This window comes from Oryzias melastigma, linkage group LG10, assembly GCF_002922805.2.
Source record: "Oryzias melastigma strain HK-1 linkage group LG10, ASM292280v2, whole genome shotgun sequence".
NCBI classification, from domain to species: Eukaryota; Metazoa; Chordata; class Actinopteri; order Beloniformes; family Adrianichthyidae; genus Oryzias; species Oryzias melastigma.
The window spans coordinates 16,456,927-16,475,732 of record NC_050521.1 but is presented as its reverse complement, the minus strand read 5'-3'; the positions used below and the strand labels follow the sequence as shown (position 1 = coordinate 16,475,732).

At 38.5% G+C, this 18,806-nt stretch overlaps 1 protein-coding gene and 1 long non-coding RNA gene across 3 annotated transcripts; both read right to left on the bottom strand.

Annotated features, from left to right (window-relative positions):
- Positions 1–377: 377 nt before the first annotated feature.
- On the bottom strand, positions 378–14,530 carry LOC112152981 (alpha-1B adrenergic receptor). Its single transcript, XM_024282836.2, has 2 exons — positions 13,256–14,530; positions 378–1,461 (listed from the first exon to the last, which is right to left on the bottom strand). The coding sequence occupies exons 1-2, from the start codon at positions 14,208–14,210 to the stop codon at positions 896–898; spliced, it is 1,521 nt and encodes a 506-aa protein (XP_024138604.1). The 5' UTR covers positions 14,211–14,530; the 3' UTR covers positions 378–895.
- A 1,043-nt stretch (positions 14,531–15,573) lies between these two features.
- On the bottom strand, positions 15,574–16,916 carry LOC118599291. Of its 2 annotated transcripts, none has more exons than XR_004948593.1 (3): positions 16,559–16,916; positions 15,949–16,114; positions 15,574–15,835 (listed from the first exon to the last, which is right to left on the bottom strand). It is a non-coding gene; the product is annotated as an uncharacterized LOC118599291 (long non-coding RNA). The 2 variants fall into 2 exon arrangements; XR_004948592.1 differs by having other exon boundaries at positions 16,532–16,915.
- Positions 16,917–18,806: the final 1,890 nt, after the last annotated feature.

Below are 18,806 nucleotides of genomic sequence, written 5' to 3'. Positions count from 1 at the left end.
CAAACCCAACCTGAATTTAGCTAAAAGCCGAAACGGTGATCACTTCAGCCACACAGTTTGGGATCAGATTCCAGCTAAGATTAGGAAAACAAAGAGATAAATAGATTTATTTTTCTGTAAGTGGATTCATCAGAATGAAGTGGAGCAGGAAGCTTCGTAACAACTACATGCTTTTTTAGATAGCGTTTTTTTCATCTGCTCTTGATTCACAATTATTTAAATAAAGAAATACTCAGAAATTTAATTTTAAGCTTAAGTTTGTTTATATATGTCCTCTATCAAGAAAAAAATGCTACTTGAACATTTTAAAAACAAACAAAAAAATTGGGCCTTTAAAGGACAAACATAAATGAAAAGATCACACTAGAGTCTTAAAACAAAGTTTACACTTTTATTTATCCATCACATTTCTACAAATATACCCACAACAGGAAAACTGATGATTGTGCGCACGACTTTAGAAACACTTTACTTTCACAATGGAGATATCAAGTGAACGTCTTTTGTACGATTGACCTTGGCTCTGCCTTTTTCTTTTTTTTACACAGATAATGTTTTTGAAGGTGAACTCTTAAATTGATTTTTTTTGCCCCCATTGTAGTTAAATAGAAATGCATGCAGATTTCCCTCCAGTCTGCAGAAGACAACAACACATACATTTGGTAAAGTGTTCCAGAACTATTCACTTTAGGAAGCTTCTGGTCTGTCGCAATCACAGAAACAGCAACATGGAGCACAACATCTGTGATGCAACGAGAACAACAGCAGGTTTATCACCGTTCATCTGCTCAGATGAGCGATCCTCAGCATGCACGGTGAAGCCTGTCACGTCCTACGGCCACACATTGACTGTGCTCCCATAACGACTACATCACATTGTAGTAAGAAGCGGCAGTCAGACCTTGTCATCATTTATGATGCCGTCCTTGCTGCGCCCTTCTTTGTCTTTACTGTTCTCGAAGGAGAAGGAGAAAACACCTCCAGCGGGGTCTTTAGCTGCTTTGTCTCCTCTAACCTCCCCTCTCAGAGCCACCTGCTGGCAGTCTGCAGGGCTGCCAAGGAGCAGGTTGGGTGTGGAGGGAGTAGGAGTGCTGGCTCCCCAGATATACAATGTTTCCCCTTCTGGGCAAGGAGGGAGGCCCGAGCTTAGGTAGCTGGGGCTCGGGCTAGCCGAGGAGGGCAGGGTACGCTGGCTTCCATTCATCCAGCTGGGGGTGTGATCCGTGGAGCTTTTCCGGGAGTTTCCAGAGGAGCTGAAGTTAGAGGAGCTGTAGTTGTAGGCTCTCCAGCTGGGCCGCTTCTGCTGATGACACTGACATCTCAGGATGCGAATGAAGGCCATTTTGAACTCACGGCTGTAGCATGGGTAGATGATGGGGTTCAAGCAGCTGTTGAAGTAGCCGAGCCAGAAGATTATCCGAAAGAGGAGCTCTGGGGGGCGCAGGTTCTCATTGAAAGACCCTAGACACATAAAAAGGAGACAGATGATTGGAGAGTTAGAGTCAGGGATGGACTTACTATTAGGAAAGGTAGGCGATTGCCTGGGACCCCGAAACATCTTGGGGGCACCGGGCTAAATACTTTATAAAACTTTATAAAATAAGTTCCACATTTATTATTTTCAAACTGTGTCATAAAAAACCCAAATCACTGAAATGACATAAGACTGCTGATGTCGTCCTCCCCCAGCCCTTCTACATCAACGGAATGTTCCATCAACAGCTAAGATTTAAGAAGTAAGATGAAGTGTTGTAACGTAAAAAAAAGTAAAACAAAAAACAAAAAAATTCTTGCCGCACTTCCTAAAGTACAGGAAGATGAAACAGGCAAAAGAACCACATAATTATGAGAAAGTAGTCAAAATGTTAAGAGGGTAAAGTCATACATTTATTAAAAAAAACAATTGTACAAAAATAGTCAAAAAAGGAGAAAAAAGTCAATATTTTACAAGAATAAAGTTGTAAAATTATGAAGAAAAAGTCTAAATGTTTTTTAATATAAAGTCATAAAATTATGAGATAGAAGTAGTAATTTATGAGGAAACATTTTTTTCAATATAAATAACTTTTAACTCATTAATAAAAAATAGTGTTTGTGTGAATTGTTGACTTCTTTTTTTCATTTTACACACTTATTCTCACATATTTAGATATTTGTTTTCTGTTGGGGTGGCCCAATAATCGGAACAGAAATCGAGAGAAAAGGCGGGGCAAAAAAATAGTCATTTTTTGCAATTTTTTCTTTCAAATTGATATCACTCTATAGTAAACTGTTTTATTGCATTGTTTAGAGTTTTTTTTTGCTTTTTTTTATGCCTGACTGCAGTGGTCCCCATGTTACTGTTCGCCTGGGGCCCCCCAAACTGCTATGTCCGCCACTGGTTAGGATTCAAGGTTTCCAAGCCAAAAGCACATAAAAACAGTTATAACATCACATCACTTCAGATCAAATATTTATTCTTTCTCTCAATTCTCTCAGATTTGGGTTTATTTGTTCACTCTGAGCACAAATGTTTCTATCTTGTTTCTGTTATCAAGTCTCTCTTTTTCAAATCAAGACATGTCATATAAAGTAATTTTAGTTAGTTTGGTTGCTTCCATTACAGCAAAAGCGCCGGTGCCCCATAGTCATACCACAGCAGCTGGGATAGGCTCCAGCAACCCTGTGACCCCAAAGGGGATTAAGTGGGATTGGAAAATGGATAAATGTTTCTAGTTATTTCATTTTTGGTCTCAATTAAAATATATTGACATGTTAACTAAAGTTTTTCTTTTGGTTGACCCTTCTAAACCCTAGAAATAGATTTTCTTAAAGTTGACACTTTTCTAAAAAGATGAAAACAAAAACTTTACAGTTGATCATGCAAAGATCTAACCTGCAGTGTCCCCTATACACAGTAGATGGCAGCAGTGACTCAAACAACATTTCTGCATTTTGGAAAGACTCAATGAGATAATCCGCACTGAAAAAAAAGACTCTATATTTTGGGAGGCCTCCATAAGCAGATGACATGGTTTTCCAGAAAGTCTGGCTCATTTGGAAACCAACCAGAATGTAGAAAGTGATTTAAAAACAAGTAAAAACTTAAGGAAATGTAATTTGATTTGCTTTGCTTATTTCAAGAAACTACACCTTTGGCAATGAGAGATGATAAATGTTTACTATTTTAAGCCAAATTTATCCCAATTCATCCCCAACTAAGCAATGAAGCTGGATGTATTTTACTAATTTAAACCAGAAACCTAAAGATAACATCAAAATAATTTCTGAAAGTCCTTGTCGTTTATGACAAAATGAGCTTTAGAAAAATACTAATTGGGATAATTGTCAACACTACAGGAAATATATTGTATAATTTGATGAATGTGAGGGGGGAATCCTGCAGACAAAAGCCCAGCATTAATACGCACAGCACGGGTGTGATTAGTGTGAAACCACAAAATACATCCTGTGATTTCATGCAGGTACATATCAACAGTTGCTATATTTAACCGACCCACGTTCCTATGTTATAATCACATTCCTGCTGCTTCTGAGGATGCTCCATAATCTCTAGATTTCAAATGTGAAAACAACCGTAATACTACAAAATCCTAGCCTGATCAAATATGCTTTGACAGCTGGAGCAACTCCTTAATGTGAACGATCGGTGGCTCCAAGCACTTCTGCTTCTGATTTCCGTGTGAGTGTGCAGACGGCGAACATCGAGGTGAAACCAGAGAAATCCCTCTAAATCTGTATTAGGCTTCTGAGTTGCCCGTGGATGAGCCGCCTGTTTGTAGCTGCTATTTTCACATGACATTTGCCCATCTGGAAAGCCAGTTAAGCGTGACTGTAGAGAGCTGGTATCCACTCTGCAAGGATGAGTAAAATAATACATTTTTTTTATATTGGAACATTCCTAAATTCTGTCTCCATCCATTTTGAAGTCCCAAATAGATATTACTCTACCTGCTGCATTTATTTTAAATTAACATTGTGCAAATAGAATGTTTTCTCTTTGTTTTGGGGAGGATAAAACCATCTCATGTTACTATTCCATGTGCTAGACATACAGAATCTTAAGGGTGGGTTCTTGGAGGAACAATAAACCAAAATAAATGAGTCTACCTTGATTAAACTGTTCAGTCAAACTGTGAGGAAGAGTCATGGGAACAAAAGTAATTTAAAAAAGCAGTCATAAAAGACAGTAGTGACCTGAATAAAAACACATAAAAGACATTTGGCTTTATGTTGATGTTTCATGGTGGATTTTTAAAAAGAAGACTGGATTACTAGAAGTGTTAAAAGAGCTGTCTGTGATCTCCTGAGCATATGATGCATTTGTGTGTTTGGCAAAATGCTCCGGTAATGACAGACTTTCCAGTTGGGCAGTCAGTAAAAAAGAAGAGTGAGAATCACAGAAACAGCAGAGCGTAAAAAGGCGCTGTTGGGTCTGCATTTTTTGCACTTTTAACACAATTAAACAATTAAATAATAATAATTTTATTAATTAAGCACACAAGTAGGCAGGTACGTCATACTTTCTAAGCTATGGAACATATTCTTAAGGTAAAAGCCTAAAGACAAACCCAATATATATGATGCTATCTCATGATTTTATTTAATTTTTTTAGTTAAAGGTTTTCTTATCACTTACAGGAGAGGTCTCAAATTCAGGGGCCACTTTTTTCAGCATCACATGAGCTGAAACAATATTTTTAAATACTATAAAATATTAAACTGTAAGTAAACAAAAAAAAAATTATGCTTTTCATTTCTAAAAGTTATTTCAGGGCTTTTATACAGTAATAAATGAAGGTAAGATGACATAATTTCTCTCATTTTAACAAACTTGAAATAAAAATATTGGATTTTTATTAGTTTTGTGTGTGCAGATTGAATTTGACATACATAGAAGGTAATTCCTTAGTGTATTGGAGCTTTTTGCTACTATTTAATCATTCAAAATTAAAGAAACTTATTTTTTTGATTTTAAGAACAACATTCTTTCTCTTTCTTTACAAGTACTGCAATGACTTCCTTAATTACCTCAATTAAAGTAGGGGGGAAAAAAGTACAAAAGGAAGTAATAAGTACCTCAAAGGGAAAATTACTTTACATTTTGTGTATATTCATTTTGCTCTTGTGACCTAAAAGTTAATTGAACACACCTCACTGACACCCACTGGAGCAAAGCTGATAGGCTGTCTTTCAGCAACATGAGAGACAGAGGTGCCAGGTTGGAAAAATTAAGCAAATTTGACCCACATAGTTAAATTTTGCACTCAGCTTGAAAGGCGAATATTTGTTTGATTTACTTTCAATTATGGTGAATTTTGAAAGATGCGATTTGATCTGATTCACTGACCTAAAACTGATCCTAGACATCTTCAGTCACAAATTCAACCAGTGTGATTTCATGCTGAACAGTGCAGATAAAGTATCCCAGATTACGAATACATGAGTCTGAGTACATGAAAGAGGACCCTGGTTTGGGATCATTTTTTCAAGATGGTTTTAGTTAGTTTCTAATCAGGCTGAGCTCCGGTTCGCTCTGAGTTTCCTCCGCCTGAACAGGCTCCAAGCTCTGAACGGAACAGCTGGACCAAAACAACCACTTTAGCCGGGGACAACAGGATGTAAACAGAGAGCTGTGGACAAACGTGAAGCAGTGACGCACAGCAGCTCACTGAAATGTGGTCGGATAAATGCATGCTCAGCAAAGCAACTTTTAACGTGATCCACAATGCTTCTCATGCTGTTTTCCAACAATCTTTACATATAAACACATCAGTGTACCTTTATACTCGTAGTCTTCTTACTAACCCCATTGCAGCACGACTCCACGAGTAGCAAATAAAAAGTGTATCTGACGTTGATTCAAAATTGTTCAGCGAAATCTAAAGTTTGAATACATGAATTATCTCGACAAGGATTTCAAAGCTTAGGACTTCCATTATTCTTTCTCTCATTGCTTTGTCCTGCCCTCTTAATTCCTGGCCAATGAGAGAAGAGATCTTCAGTCACATGGTTTTGTTTTGTTTACAGGCTTTGGTCTGGAACAGAAAAGTAAAGATGACAGGAGACTGAATACAGAGAAAATGCAAAGTCCAGGATTGGATCATTTAACTTACTTAAGGGACTTTTTCATAAATATAAATATAGGTTTTGTGTGAAATAATCACTAAGTAAAGGGAATTTTGAGTGTTTTGGTCTTTCAGTCTTCAGAAACCGGGCGAATTCTTCCAACTAAAATATCTTCCATCAGTAACAAACTGAGGTCCTGCTGGGGTAAAAAAATAATTTTGTGATTTGCAACAAATCAGTAATTCTTTTTTGGCTCTGTCCCCCTGCAAGAAACAAACAAACAGAGGTCTCATCAAAGACTAATAACGGTGGGGCCGAGGCCATTGTGTGCATGTGTCCTCTTTCAACAGGAGCTCAGGATTAAACTAGAGGAAACAGGCTGACAGGAGACCTTATCGTCGCCAGATTTGGTGCATGTTTGTATGTTCAAGGTCTGTGTAAACCATTTTTGTCCTGGATGAAGTGTTTATGTGGAAAATCTATAGTACAATATAAAAGGGGGCAGAGGGCTCGGCTGCAAGACAATGGTATATATAGATAACTCCATAGAGGAGGAGCAGTTTTTTTGTCATGTCTGTTAAGAAAAGTACTTTCACCTCCTTCCTGACACACACACACCTCCCTATGTAACACAGGAACATCTTAACAAAACAGTGCATCCTGTTATTTTCACCAATTGGAAGACTCGGTGCCTATTCTGCGCCATGTAGCGCACACACACACACACTCCCTCACAGACCCACAATCTGCTCTCCTGAAGCTCGCACATCCTGTTTCATAACCTCACTAAATGCGATTAATGTGTCTCGATCTGAAAGTACTGAAGCTTTATTGCCCTCCTGTGTAGCGTTCCCTGAATACACAGTGTGAAGCTATTTTCTTCAAATTGGACTGACAGTCTGACCCCCCCTTCCTCCTCCCCCTCGTTGCCCTGTGGCCCCTCCCTCTCAGCTCTGCCACCTCCTTTCTCCTTCATTGATTTGACACGTAGCGCTCTCATTATTTTCTTCTCCAAAAAAAAATATTTCAATTGCCCCCGGAGCGCTGGGGCCCGACGGCTAAATGGAACAAGGAAATACATGAGAGTCACGTAGAACACACCAAAAGAAAAATCTAAAAACGTGAAGAACAATTGCGTATTCTCAGTCCCTGCCTCTCACACTGCTCCAAACACAAAGTTTTCATGGGACGTTGGTGTCTGCTCTGGGTGTAAAACATTGAAATGTGTGAAGTAGTAAAAAAAAAATTAATTCAGGCCATTAATGAAATTCATCACTGGGACATGCAGATACATCCATCCACAGAAGCATAAATGTTTCCAGGATCATTTGAAGGTTGAGATGCTTTTAAAGCAAACAATCAATCATCCATAAAATCTTTTAGAAGTGCAATTGATCTTCATTGCAGCTTTAGGCTCATGTGGTATTTTAGGAGGTGGACATGCCTGTGATTAGCATCCAGAATACTATTAATACTTTGGTATTGATATTTGTGTCTATGAGACGAGTATTTTTGTTCATAGAAGATTTTTTTTTTTTGAGAATTATTTGAAAAATAAGAAAGAAATCTTATTTCTACATTATGATATAATACTTAGATCAATTTAAAAGAAGGAATTTAAATAATTGGTTAAAATGAGACCCTTTTTTAAAAAGATCCAGTTTGAAGAACATATAATTTTTGGAGTTTTTAACATGTTCTTTTCTGACATATATTACAACATATGTTAATAAAATTAAGCTTAAAACTCAAATATTTCTTTATTCAAATCTAACGTTTCTGGAAAAATTAAAGAAATTACATTAAATGATAATATATATATATATATATGTTTGAAAACTGTGTTTTGGAGACAGCCCCGGCACTGGGGTGCATAGCGCCCCAGGCAAAATGTGAAATGGAATATGAAATTTCCAAGCGATTAAATGTAAATAAAACACAAATAAAAAACACATTTTTCCTCCTCTTCCTCCCTTTTTTGATCTTACCCCGAGGGCTTGTTTTGCTGCTTTTTTGTCCTCAAAGTTTTAAAGAAGCAGTGACACCGCCCCAAGCTTTGAAAGAGGCTGAGTCAGGCAAGGAGGGGTGCAGCACCAGACAAAACTAATATTTATGCGAAAACTTGGTTATATTATTTATGGTTTAAATAATAACATTTTTATAGTTTACACAAAATGAGTGGTTTGTTAAACTGAAAAAAAATCCTTGCAATTTGATGCCCCCTCAAGCAGATGGCACCCTAGGCGGCCGCCTAGCTGGCCTATGCCCAGGGCCGGCCCTGTTTGGAGAGCAGAGGATGTGGTGCTGGAAGTCAGATCCTCATCCCTGCATGGGATATACCACTGGACCATAACTGAAGTGACCGATATGAAAGTAGTCCCACCAATTACTCCATCCAACCACAACAGGAACAAACCCTGGACGCCAGAGCTGTAGAGGCTAAGATCTACCTCACCAGATGAGACCCAAGGTGTATCCTTCCAGATACAGACTGACAACCAGATATTGTAGCAGTAGATAAAGAACAGAGGAAAAACATTGTGGTGGCAACATCAAGAACTCAGGGAAACTGCAGAAAGACTGGAAAGTGGGGGTACTCTCAGTCAAAAAAATGTGCAATGCTAAAAACAGCAAAGAATGCATACTGTATGTTTCAAATTATTTTGTTGCAAACATTTTAGCCTCTTTGCTTTTCATTTCTATTAGTTCAGACACGAAGAATTTTGGTCTAGAAAAAATCAGACAAGCTGCTGTGTGACTGCTTAGGAAAATATGAGAAGTTAAAAAAAGGATAAAATGTCAGGGCCACCAGGAGCTGGTGGATGCAGCTGCATCTTTTTCATTGCTACGTCTGACAGCTGGGGCCAGTTTTGATCTGAACTTCCTGTTCAGTTCAGGAATAGTCTTCTCTCTCAGCAGCAGTTTGAGAAAATATAATTAAACTGAGCATTTCCTTTGCTTTGTTTACTTCCTGCAAAATCTAAAAAGTTGTTCCAGTTCCTCTGGAGTTTGGTGGGTTTTGGACTTTGTAATAAAATATTAATATTGTTCCGTGTTATCAATATGCCACATAAAGCTTCAGAAGTCTTTTACTAATTATGAGATTGATTGATTTATTTCTCTCTCATTCTATGTATTTAGAATAAGAACTCAACTTTTCCCAACTTTAGTTACCATAGCTAAGCTGCTTCTACAGTACTTGTCCTTAACTACTACTGATACTGCACTTCACTATTTTCTTCAAGTGAAGTACGAAACCACACGGTGGCTGTGGTGCAGAGGTACAGTGGTCGACCTCTGATTGGAAGATTGCAAGTTTGGTTCCTGCTCTGTCCGCCCATCTGTCGAAGTGTCCTTAGGCAAGACGCTGAACCCCTCATTGCTCCTGGTGGTTATAGGTTGGCGCCAGTGTTTGGCAGTGTGTGAACGTGTGTGTGCATGGGTTAAGGGGACTGTGACTGTAAAGCCTTCAAGGAAGGTAGTAAAACGCCATATAAGTATATATAATTTACCAAATATAAAGCCACATCTCGATTATTAGAAAGATTAAGAAACAAACTTGGTTGCTCCAGAAAACTACTGGGTTCAATAAGGGAAAACAGCCATCAGAAATGAATGCGAGCCTAATGCAGGTGGTTTTCAACAACACAAAACCCTCAGGACTTTTCCCTGACAATATTTTGTTACACATAAAATCTGTATCTAATCAGCAAACCATATTGATTATGGAAATTTTTAATAATGTTTTTTTTGCTGATGTTGATGAAAAAAATGAACTCTTTAAAACCAAATTTTGCTTTCTGGATTTTGTTTATCAGATGATGGTTAGGAGAGGCTCCACCACTATTAACGTAAGTATGTCCAGTGCCGGATTTAGCAATTTGAGGGGCCAGGGGAAACAATAAGGTAGGGCCCCCTGCATTAATCTTTTTTTTTTCAGGTTTTACTAAAGAAGCCAAAAATACACAAAATACATAAATGATGGAACAAAGCAATACCCTATGGAGTCACATGAAAAAAGATTTTAAAAGTTCTAATGAGAACAATTTTTGACCTCTTATTTGACTTTATCTCTCTTGTTCTCTGTTCCGTTCTTGGCTTTCTTCATCTTCTTTTTGAATTCCTTCAATTCTGTTCTTCTTTTTCTTGTTTTGTTTTTCCACCTGCATTTTTGGAACACATTTTTTACTTTCTCGTTACCTTTTCTTTTTTCACAGTTGTTTGATTAACGCTTTTTGTCTTTTCGAACCCTTGAAAAAGCTTCTCTCTGTTAGCTAGCTTCCTGTCCGTGGAATGTTCCATTGCTGCAGATTTAAAGGGGAGGATGAAACACTTTTACATGAACGGTTTTATTCAGTCTGAGTTATTTTTATCTTTTATTATGGCAAAGTTAAATAATGATGATCATGAAAATTACCTTAGAAATATTTGAAGTCGTCAGGTGTGTTGCACCACAAGTGTTGGGTGCCCCAGGCAATCATCAAACTTTGCCTTATTTTATGTCCGCACCTGTAGCTGTACAAGATATATAGACTTTACACAAATGGTTTTGCCATTGTCCAAAAACAAGTCAGTTATTACAATTGATTGTAACAAAGGCCTGATATGACCAATATCTGTGTCTTTAATTCTGTTTCCCTTTGCTTTCAAATGTTCACATTTATTTAGATTTTTGTCTAATTTCTCGCTCTCTCTGTTGGTGAAATTTCAACATTTTGATGATCGCACTTTGTTTTGTTTTCCACTGAACTTTGCTGCTTCTTGTCTATTGATTACCTCTTCTTTAATGGATAACTTGCTTGCAGATCCACACGTCTCCTGCTAAGTTTATTTTACTTCTACAGCTATTTTTTTTTGGTAAATGAATACATTTTCTGTTAACCTCCTTGCAGACAATCTAAAAAAAACACCAACACTGATGGAGTTGTATTATTTCATTATTTCAGGTTGTACAAAATAAAACATTTTTACATGCATTTTTTAAGGGTTTTTAAATATTACGGAGCCCCTAAAGGGACATCTAAGTTGAAAAGAAAATTAAGTAATTTTTTTTTCTAATGTCACTAACTAACCAGGTAGCAACTGGTGAAGACCAGTTAGTAACCAGATTTTTTTTTTAACTTAAATTAATAGAAAAAAAATTACTTTAATTTTTAGAATAAAAATATTATACTTTTTAGGAAAATATATATTCTCTTTACTTCAATTTTTAGAAAAAAAAAATCAGGTGCGCACCAGATAGTAACCAGAAAAAAAATTACTTCAGTTTTTACTTTAATTAAAAAAACAAAAAAAAAAAACTTCAATTTTTAGAAAAAAAAAATGGTGTCAGTAAGTATCTGGTTCGCAGCAGTTAGTGACAAGAAGAACATTTTCTTTACTTGCTTTAATTTTTTTTTTTACCCTCCCATCCCTTTAGGGGCTCTGTGAAATATCTGTAAATATCGAGAAAAAAAAAAACTCTAAAGAATTAAATTTAATCTCGTTAAGGATGTCAATCTGGAGAAAAACTACATTGAGATATTTTGTTGTTGTTGTTCTGCTGTGTCGTCAACCAGTTTTGCTTTTTAAGTTGAATGTAGATAATTTTTTATTTAAAAAAATCCTTAAAACCATTTTCCAAAGAAGCATTGGGATAATTTAAATCGTGAACTGAACAATTGGAAATGTCATTGTTGCATTTAGCTTTTTTTTTTTTTACATTTGAACAAATAAAAAAGTGGTTTTGGACAAATTGATATAGCATTTTCTACCAGTTTTTATTCCTAACCATATAATTGCCCATAACTATGACCACTAAAAAATAAATTATTATATTTTTAAAGCATAAAGAAATTTTTGTTTTTCTATCTTTTTTTTTATTCACACCAAAAAAGTGAAATAGCAGATTTCAGCAGAGAAGTAAGAGTACTTGTCAGGTGGGAGTTCCCATGCTTTGTAAAGGCTGCATTCACCGGCAGAGACCTTGCCTGAGGTCGCAGCAGCTCAGGCTGGCAGCAGGCCCACCTCCTTTTCAAGTTGTTTAAAAAAAATCAGCAGTGCTACACCACCTCATAAACACAAGAACCCTCACAGGCCGCGCACCGGAGTCAACGCACAAACACCCTGCCAGCCTGAGCCCCCACACACGTTAGATATCTGTGACAGCATGTGGTGGAAGGAGCTGGATAATAACAAGTGTGAAACAGGAAATCCCACTCTGTGGGTGGAGGCCGATGGATACAGAGGGAGCAACACGAGGAGAGAAGTGCTGCCGCTCCAAATGGGAAGAATTAAACTTCAGACCAAACTCCCACCAGGGACAAAAAAACAGCTTCTTGAAAAAAAGTTTAAAAGAGGACATTGACAATTTTTACTGTGATGGAGCTCCGTACATGACCTGATGTAATTCTTTTTCTCGATTCATCAGTATGCAGCACAGCAGACATGGAAGACAAATGCACCATTGAGGGGGCAGTTCATTCAGCAGTCTTATAAAAGCCCCCTTCTGGAGCTCCCTCTTTTACTTTCCCACTTCACCTCCTGCTCAAATCTGCAACCAGAACTTCATAAAATCCCATTTTGGTATTTCACTGATGATGCTCTCCAGCCTAATAACCCCTCGCTCTGTGACAAGCCCAAATTGCAAGATCGCCCCAAGTACTAAAGAGCATCAGTGTGATGAGCTGCAGCTTCTAGCCAGAGGCATCAACAAATAAGACCAGGAGAGATAAGCATGCATGTATATTTTAAAGGTGCTTGGAAAATACACGGAGGCACCCGCCAGAATAAAAAAAAACTCTAATCTGGAGTGCATGAAACAAGTTACATGTGTCGTCTTTAATCACTATCCAGAATGGAGATGCTTTCCGAGTTTCCTCACTGCGTCTCAGACATTTCACCACAATTTAATTTCCTCTGGAGTCTTTGAAACTGAAGCTGTAGGATCAACAGACCTCTATAGAACTGTCTGAGATGAGAGGGATGAGTTTAACTGAGACCCAAGGAGTACAGTAAAGATAACAGTAATAGTTTAGATAAGCTTACAAGAAATTCCTCCTTAAATTCCTTAAGGCGGCTCATTAATTGCTATCGGACCTGAAATTGGAAAATCAAAAGCTTGATTTCTCTGCATTATGCGAGTTTGTTAATAATATTGAAATATAAATTCAGATTGAACAAAGGGAGTGTGACCTGCTGAACTCACCTATAGGTAAGGTCAAAAAGAAAGGGAGCCAGCACAGGATAAACATGCCCACCACGACCCCCAAGGTTTTGGCAGCTTTTTTCTCCCGGGAGAACTTGAGAAGTTTGACAGTGAGGGAGCTTCTCGCCTGGTGTCCGCGGCCCTTGGAGGTCCCGGGCTCCTCGTGCACCTGAGAGCCCTTGTGGATCCTGAGGGTCAGCTCGCTGGTGTTCATCCTCTCACGCATCACACCTGCCTCCAGGTTTCGAGTGGTCCTTTTGGCGACGATGTAGACCCGACAGTACATCGCCAGTATGACTGCGAGGGGGATATAGAAGGAGCCGAGGGAGGAGAAGAGCGCGTAAAAGGGCTCCTCGGTGATGAGGCACTCCATGTCATCATCCGACGGCGGCTGCTTCCACCCGAGCAGAGGTCCGATGGAGATGACCACCGACAGCACCCAGACTCCCAGCATGGCCAGCAGCGCCCGCTTCTCCGTCACGATGCCCGGGTACTGCAGCGGGTGGCTCACTCCGATGTAGCGGTCGATGGAGATTACGCACAGACTCATGATGGACGCGGTGCAGCACAGCACATCCAGCGCTGCCCAAATGTCGCAGAAGATTCTGCCGAATACCCAGTAGTTCAGGATCTCATAAGTGGCGGACACCGGCAGCACCGTGGTGCCCAGCAGCAGGTCAGCCATGGCCAGGTTTATGATGAAATAGTTGGTGGGGGTGCGCAAGTGCCTGTTGCACACCACGGAGAGGATGACGAGGATGTTGCCGGCGATGGCGAAGACGATGAAAGCCCCCAGAACCAAGGCGAGCACGACGGCTCGGGTGAGGTCCACCTTGCCGGCCTCCTGGTGCTCTCCTCCGGAGCCGTTGGTGATGTTGACCTGCAGAATCCCCAAGAAGAGTTCCGAAGAACCATTTTTCCCCAAGTTTGTGACATTGTTAGTGCTCAAACTCATTTTGACGCGCAACGTGCTCCATAGCAAGCTTCCGGTCACTGGTAACCAAAACTCAAACCATGGTTCAGCTGGAAGCCGGACAGAAGCTGCCGAGGTCCGCGTGGATGGAGTGGAGCGGCCGCCACTGCTCTTCACAGAAGCGCTGACATTTTGTTTATCAAGTCACTGAGCAGCCAGTCCTTCTCCATGCGCTCTCCTGAGGGCTCAGCGCAGAAGTGAGAGGGGAGAGGACACTCGCCTCCTGCCTCCCTCTCTCCTACACATTGCTGCCATAAAGTGACCAAACATATCCAAAGACAGATCGGGAGAAGCAGCGCGCAACGAGACCTTCTTTATCCTCTAAGCGCACGGTTTTTGCGCTTTTTACGCACAGCGAAAGCAGAGCTTTACGCTTTTGTCATGAAATAATTTGTTAATAACTATATTTCCACTGATGAAGATGCAGCTTAAGATGTCTTAGAATACTCTCAAGTAATCAGAATAAATGATTTAATTCAGTTTAATTAATATTTTTTACAATTACAATCGATAGGCAGAAACATTTTGGCATTTCTCATAAATATTATTCCAAGTACGGTCAGTTGCAGTTGCAGGATTTCCTTTGGCTAATTCCACTGAGAAATAAATAATTACTGGGCTGAATTCCAAAGGCTGTGGTTTTCTATCTACCTGATAAGAGTTTGGTTATTGAGTGGATAGAATCTTATGAAAGCATCCTGCTCTGATGTAAGATGCATTTATTTTCTGCCATTGCCAAATATGGATATTTCCAAAGGTTATGTTTGCTAATTGATCCATCTTTCACTGATCCTGCACTGTCAGACTTTACCTATCCACATTACGGTAACAAGCTGGCAACACTATCGCCAGCATCATACCGTGACTCTGGGTCAACAGTGACATACCACTGAGCGTTGTTCGTGGAATGATACTGTAAGATTTTTGGCTGTATAATACTCTCGCACCACATCACGGTAACTCACGGCAGAACCCTCTCAGGTATCATACTGGCAACAGCGTTGCCAGTGAGATACTGTGATCACTTAAGATGCGCAGTACTGTTTGTTAACGTTACATCACCGCAAGCTCAATTCAATGTACTTGGTTGCAATAAATTTCCTGGTAATTTACCCTTATAGCGCACTTTTGGTACTGCAATTTCTCAGCTGTCAGATTGTACCGTATTCCTACGAGCGGTTATTTACCTTTTGAGATGAGCTATTTACTATGTTCTGAGTGAACAGCAACATACCGTACTAACCAAATATATATATAGATATTAGAGAAAGCATGCACCCAAATGCACGCATGCATATACATTTGATTGTAAGTAAGATATAAAAATCAAAATGACAACATTATGCACTGGATATTCATTTTCTTTTAATTTGATTTCTCTTTTTACATTGAAATAAAAATCCCACCATAAATCAGGGGGAGCCTCCTCTAGAGTTAGCTCAAAACGTGCAAATTATGTGTTGGTAGAAATAAACTGTGGTACATAGAGGTAAAAATACATAAACACAGTTGCAAAATAGAATTAAACTATACAGCCAGTTATTTGCAGGGTGCTGAGGTGGGTGGCTTCTTCACGTGTTGCCCAGAACACTGAGACGATTGGTCATCTGTGGAGACAGATATGTCCCAAAAATGGACACAACTACACTTTAAGAACACATTCTGCCTTGAAGTATCTGCTGTATTAAACTCAAGTTAGTAAGAATGAAACCAGTCATACCTAATTTGAAGTTTTCCACTCAAATTCCGTCAGCCGTTGGAGGAAGGTTGTGACATGGGGATTAATTTGAACAACCTTTCGCTTGACCACATTCCCCGTCTTTCTGCTCGTGCCAACTTTCGAGGTACATTTTGTCCCTTCTTCAGGGTTGATCCTGACAAAAAATCTAAAATAATATAATAAGTTAGTGCATTGCAAGAACAAGAAGAAGAACAAGAATCTTGGAATTCCTCTATGATGCAATGTATGGTGCTGGCTGGTAAGAGCATTTTTGCTTGCATTTTAAGATAAAACATCACCAATTGATTCAGGAATTTCTCTTCATCATTCTGTGAATCTTTGTCTTCTAAAGTGTTTACAGTGTCCTGTCCTTGGATCCTATCAGCGTAACAAATTTCCTGTGGTCTTTCCTCATGAACTGATTTTGACAGCATATGTTTGCGAGAAATATGGCTGGAGAATGACGTTCGAACTCTGAAATATTTAGAGCAACCTTCAAAAGGGCCTAACACTTTTTTTCCATCTTTAATATGAAATCTCAGATGGGCACAGAGACTTTTAAAATTTTGACCTACGTACTCACATCCAGGAACTTTACATATGAGGTCACCTGTGAACTTTGAGTCCTCCTCAGTGGTCTCCCTTCCTCTGTGATTCCTGTGCATATGGGAACGGAAGGCAGTGAATGTTGTGAAAGTAGCATTACAAGTGTCAATTCCACATGAATATCTATAATTTGCCATGTGCTTATGGCGTCTAACATGTATACTAAACAATATAAATTTGTGTGCACAGAAGCCACACAATTTACAAAAAAACATTTTTTCTATGAAGTTAATTAAATCAATTCCTGTCTAAGGATAATTTCAGTAACACAACTAGCAATATTCGGTACCAACAGATTGTTTTAACTTGACATAAATATTCTCAATGGGCCTGAAAAATGTAGGACATAAAATAAGTAGAAAAAAATATTCTCACACCTTAACCACAAAACAACACCTTTTATATCAAAGTCTGGAGAAGATAATCTTCAACAAGTCATTTAGCACACAACAGTATTTAGACAACCAGCAGTTCCAACCAGGAAGCATTTACTTCTTCTTGTGCAGTTTTATAGCAGATGCGCACTGCCTGCAAGTGAATTACTGCCATCTACTGGCATGCAGTCTGGGTGAGATACTTACTGTTTTCTTCTGTTCTTTATGAAGCGTCTGTGTGCCTCATGCTTTTCGTCTGGTGAAAATGATGAACTGCACTTCCAAGTGGACTAAGGATACGTACCAATACTCAACCAATACTCAGTCTTAAGTTGGTACCAGTCACGAATTAAAATATGTTAGCCACAGTTGCATGTTCTCCTTCACCCTATAAATATTTTGGGGAAAAACTGTGTCTGTCTGACTGACTGATGTGTGGGCACATCACTGCAAATATGAAATATCATTTTACGAAGTTTCATTTTGAAACTGCGACAGAAGTTTTATTTTTAAATCTACTCATATTTCCTGTTTTTGTGACTTTTTTCGTACTGGTAATGAAACTCCTCAAGCTTGTGTTGCGTAGCAGAGGGTGTTATTCAGAGGGAGTCATTACTGAGGCATTGTAAACACTCAAAGTGATTAGTAGCTCTTCTATTTTTTTGTAACAACACAATGCAACGGAGACCGTGTAAATCCATGGGCATCATTCTAGAAAATTATCAGAATAGAATAGAATACACTAGAATAGAATAGAATAGAATAGCATAGAATAGAATACAATAGAATAGAATACACAAGAATAGAATATAATAGAATAGAATAGAATAGAATAGAATACACTAGAATACACAAGAATAGAATAGAATAGAATAGAATAGAATAGAATAGAATAGAATAGGATAGAATAGGATTGAATTGAATTTGATTGATCCCACAACAAAGATTTTAATTTGTCACCACAGGTCCAAGAATGCTGTAGATTGAAGCTAATGATTCTTATAAAAAGTAGGAGATGCGAAATTCAAAAATGAAGGTGTTCAGTGTTCAGGCTCAAAGGGACCACTCTAAACAGAGGCAGATCTCTGCACCAATTTGTCAATTCTTTTCCTGTCACTAACTGGTGACAGAACAAAAATATCCAAATGGTGTTGACATGATGTCCGAGGTATTTCCTGTGTGTGTTGTGTTAAATACCTGTTTTCTTTAGGACAGTGACATGCATTGAAAACTATGGTATGTCATAAAATTTAGTTGCATAGATATGTAAATTACTGTAATACACTGCAAGCATACGACAGGGATATTTTACTGTACTTTTTACAGTAATTCACTATGGGAATTACAGCAGAATATATCATCATGCTGCATATTGCACCTTTTTCAGCTAAAACAGTAACATACCGTGAAAACTATGGGATAATGTTTTTTCAAGTTACATTGACATGCAAATTACAGTACTACACCGCAAACATTAGTTTAAAATATTTTACTGTTAATTTTACAGTAATTCCCCATGGGAATTACAGCAAAGGTGAACAGTGTGCTTTTCTAAAGTTCCAAACTATTGTTCACAATTAGGATAATGCCTGGTTGACTGTTGATTTCACTGCCTGCTCTGTTCGTTTCTGTATTTATATCCAAACGTCTGAAAACAGGTGTCCTTGTTTTTTTTGTTTGACTCAAAATTATCAAAGTATTCCAAATACCATGATGCATCCTGACATGATGACCACCTTTAATGGATTGTGCTCCTTGTAAAGCATTCTATTCTATTCTATTCTATTCTATTCTATTCTATTCTATTCTATTCTATTCTATTCTAGATTCTTTAGTTATTTTGATTCACTGAGGTGTTCAAATCAGTTAATTGAGAGA

Bases quoted from the DNA above. Each gene is read 5' to 3' on its own strand.
- LOC112152981 (XM_024282836.2), bottom strand. From the start codon at position 14,210: ATGAGTTTGAGCACTAACAATGTCACAAACTTGGGGAAAAATGGTTCT. The intron at 1,462-13,255 runs GTGAGTTCAGCA...TTATGTGTCTAG, and splicing joins CTTTTTGACCTTACCTATAG to GGTCTTTCAATGAGAACCTG.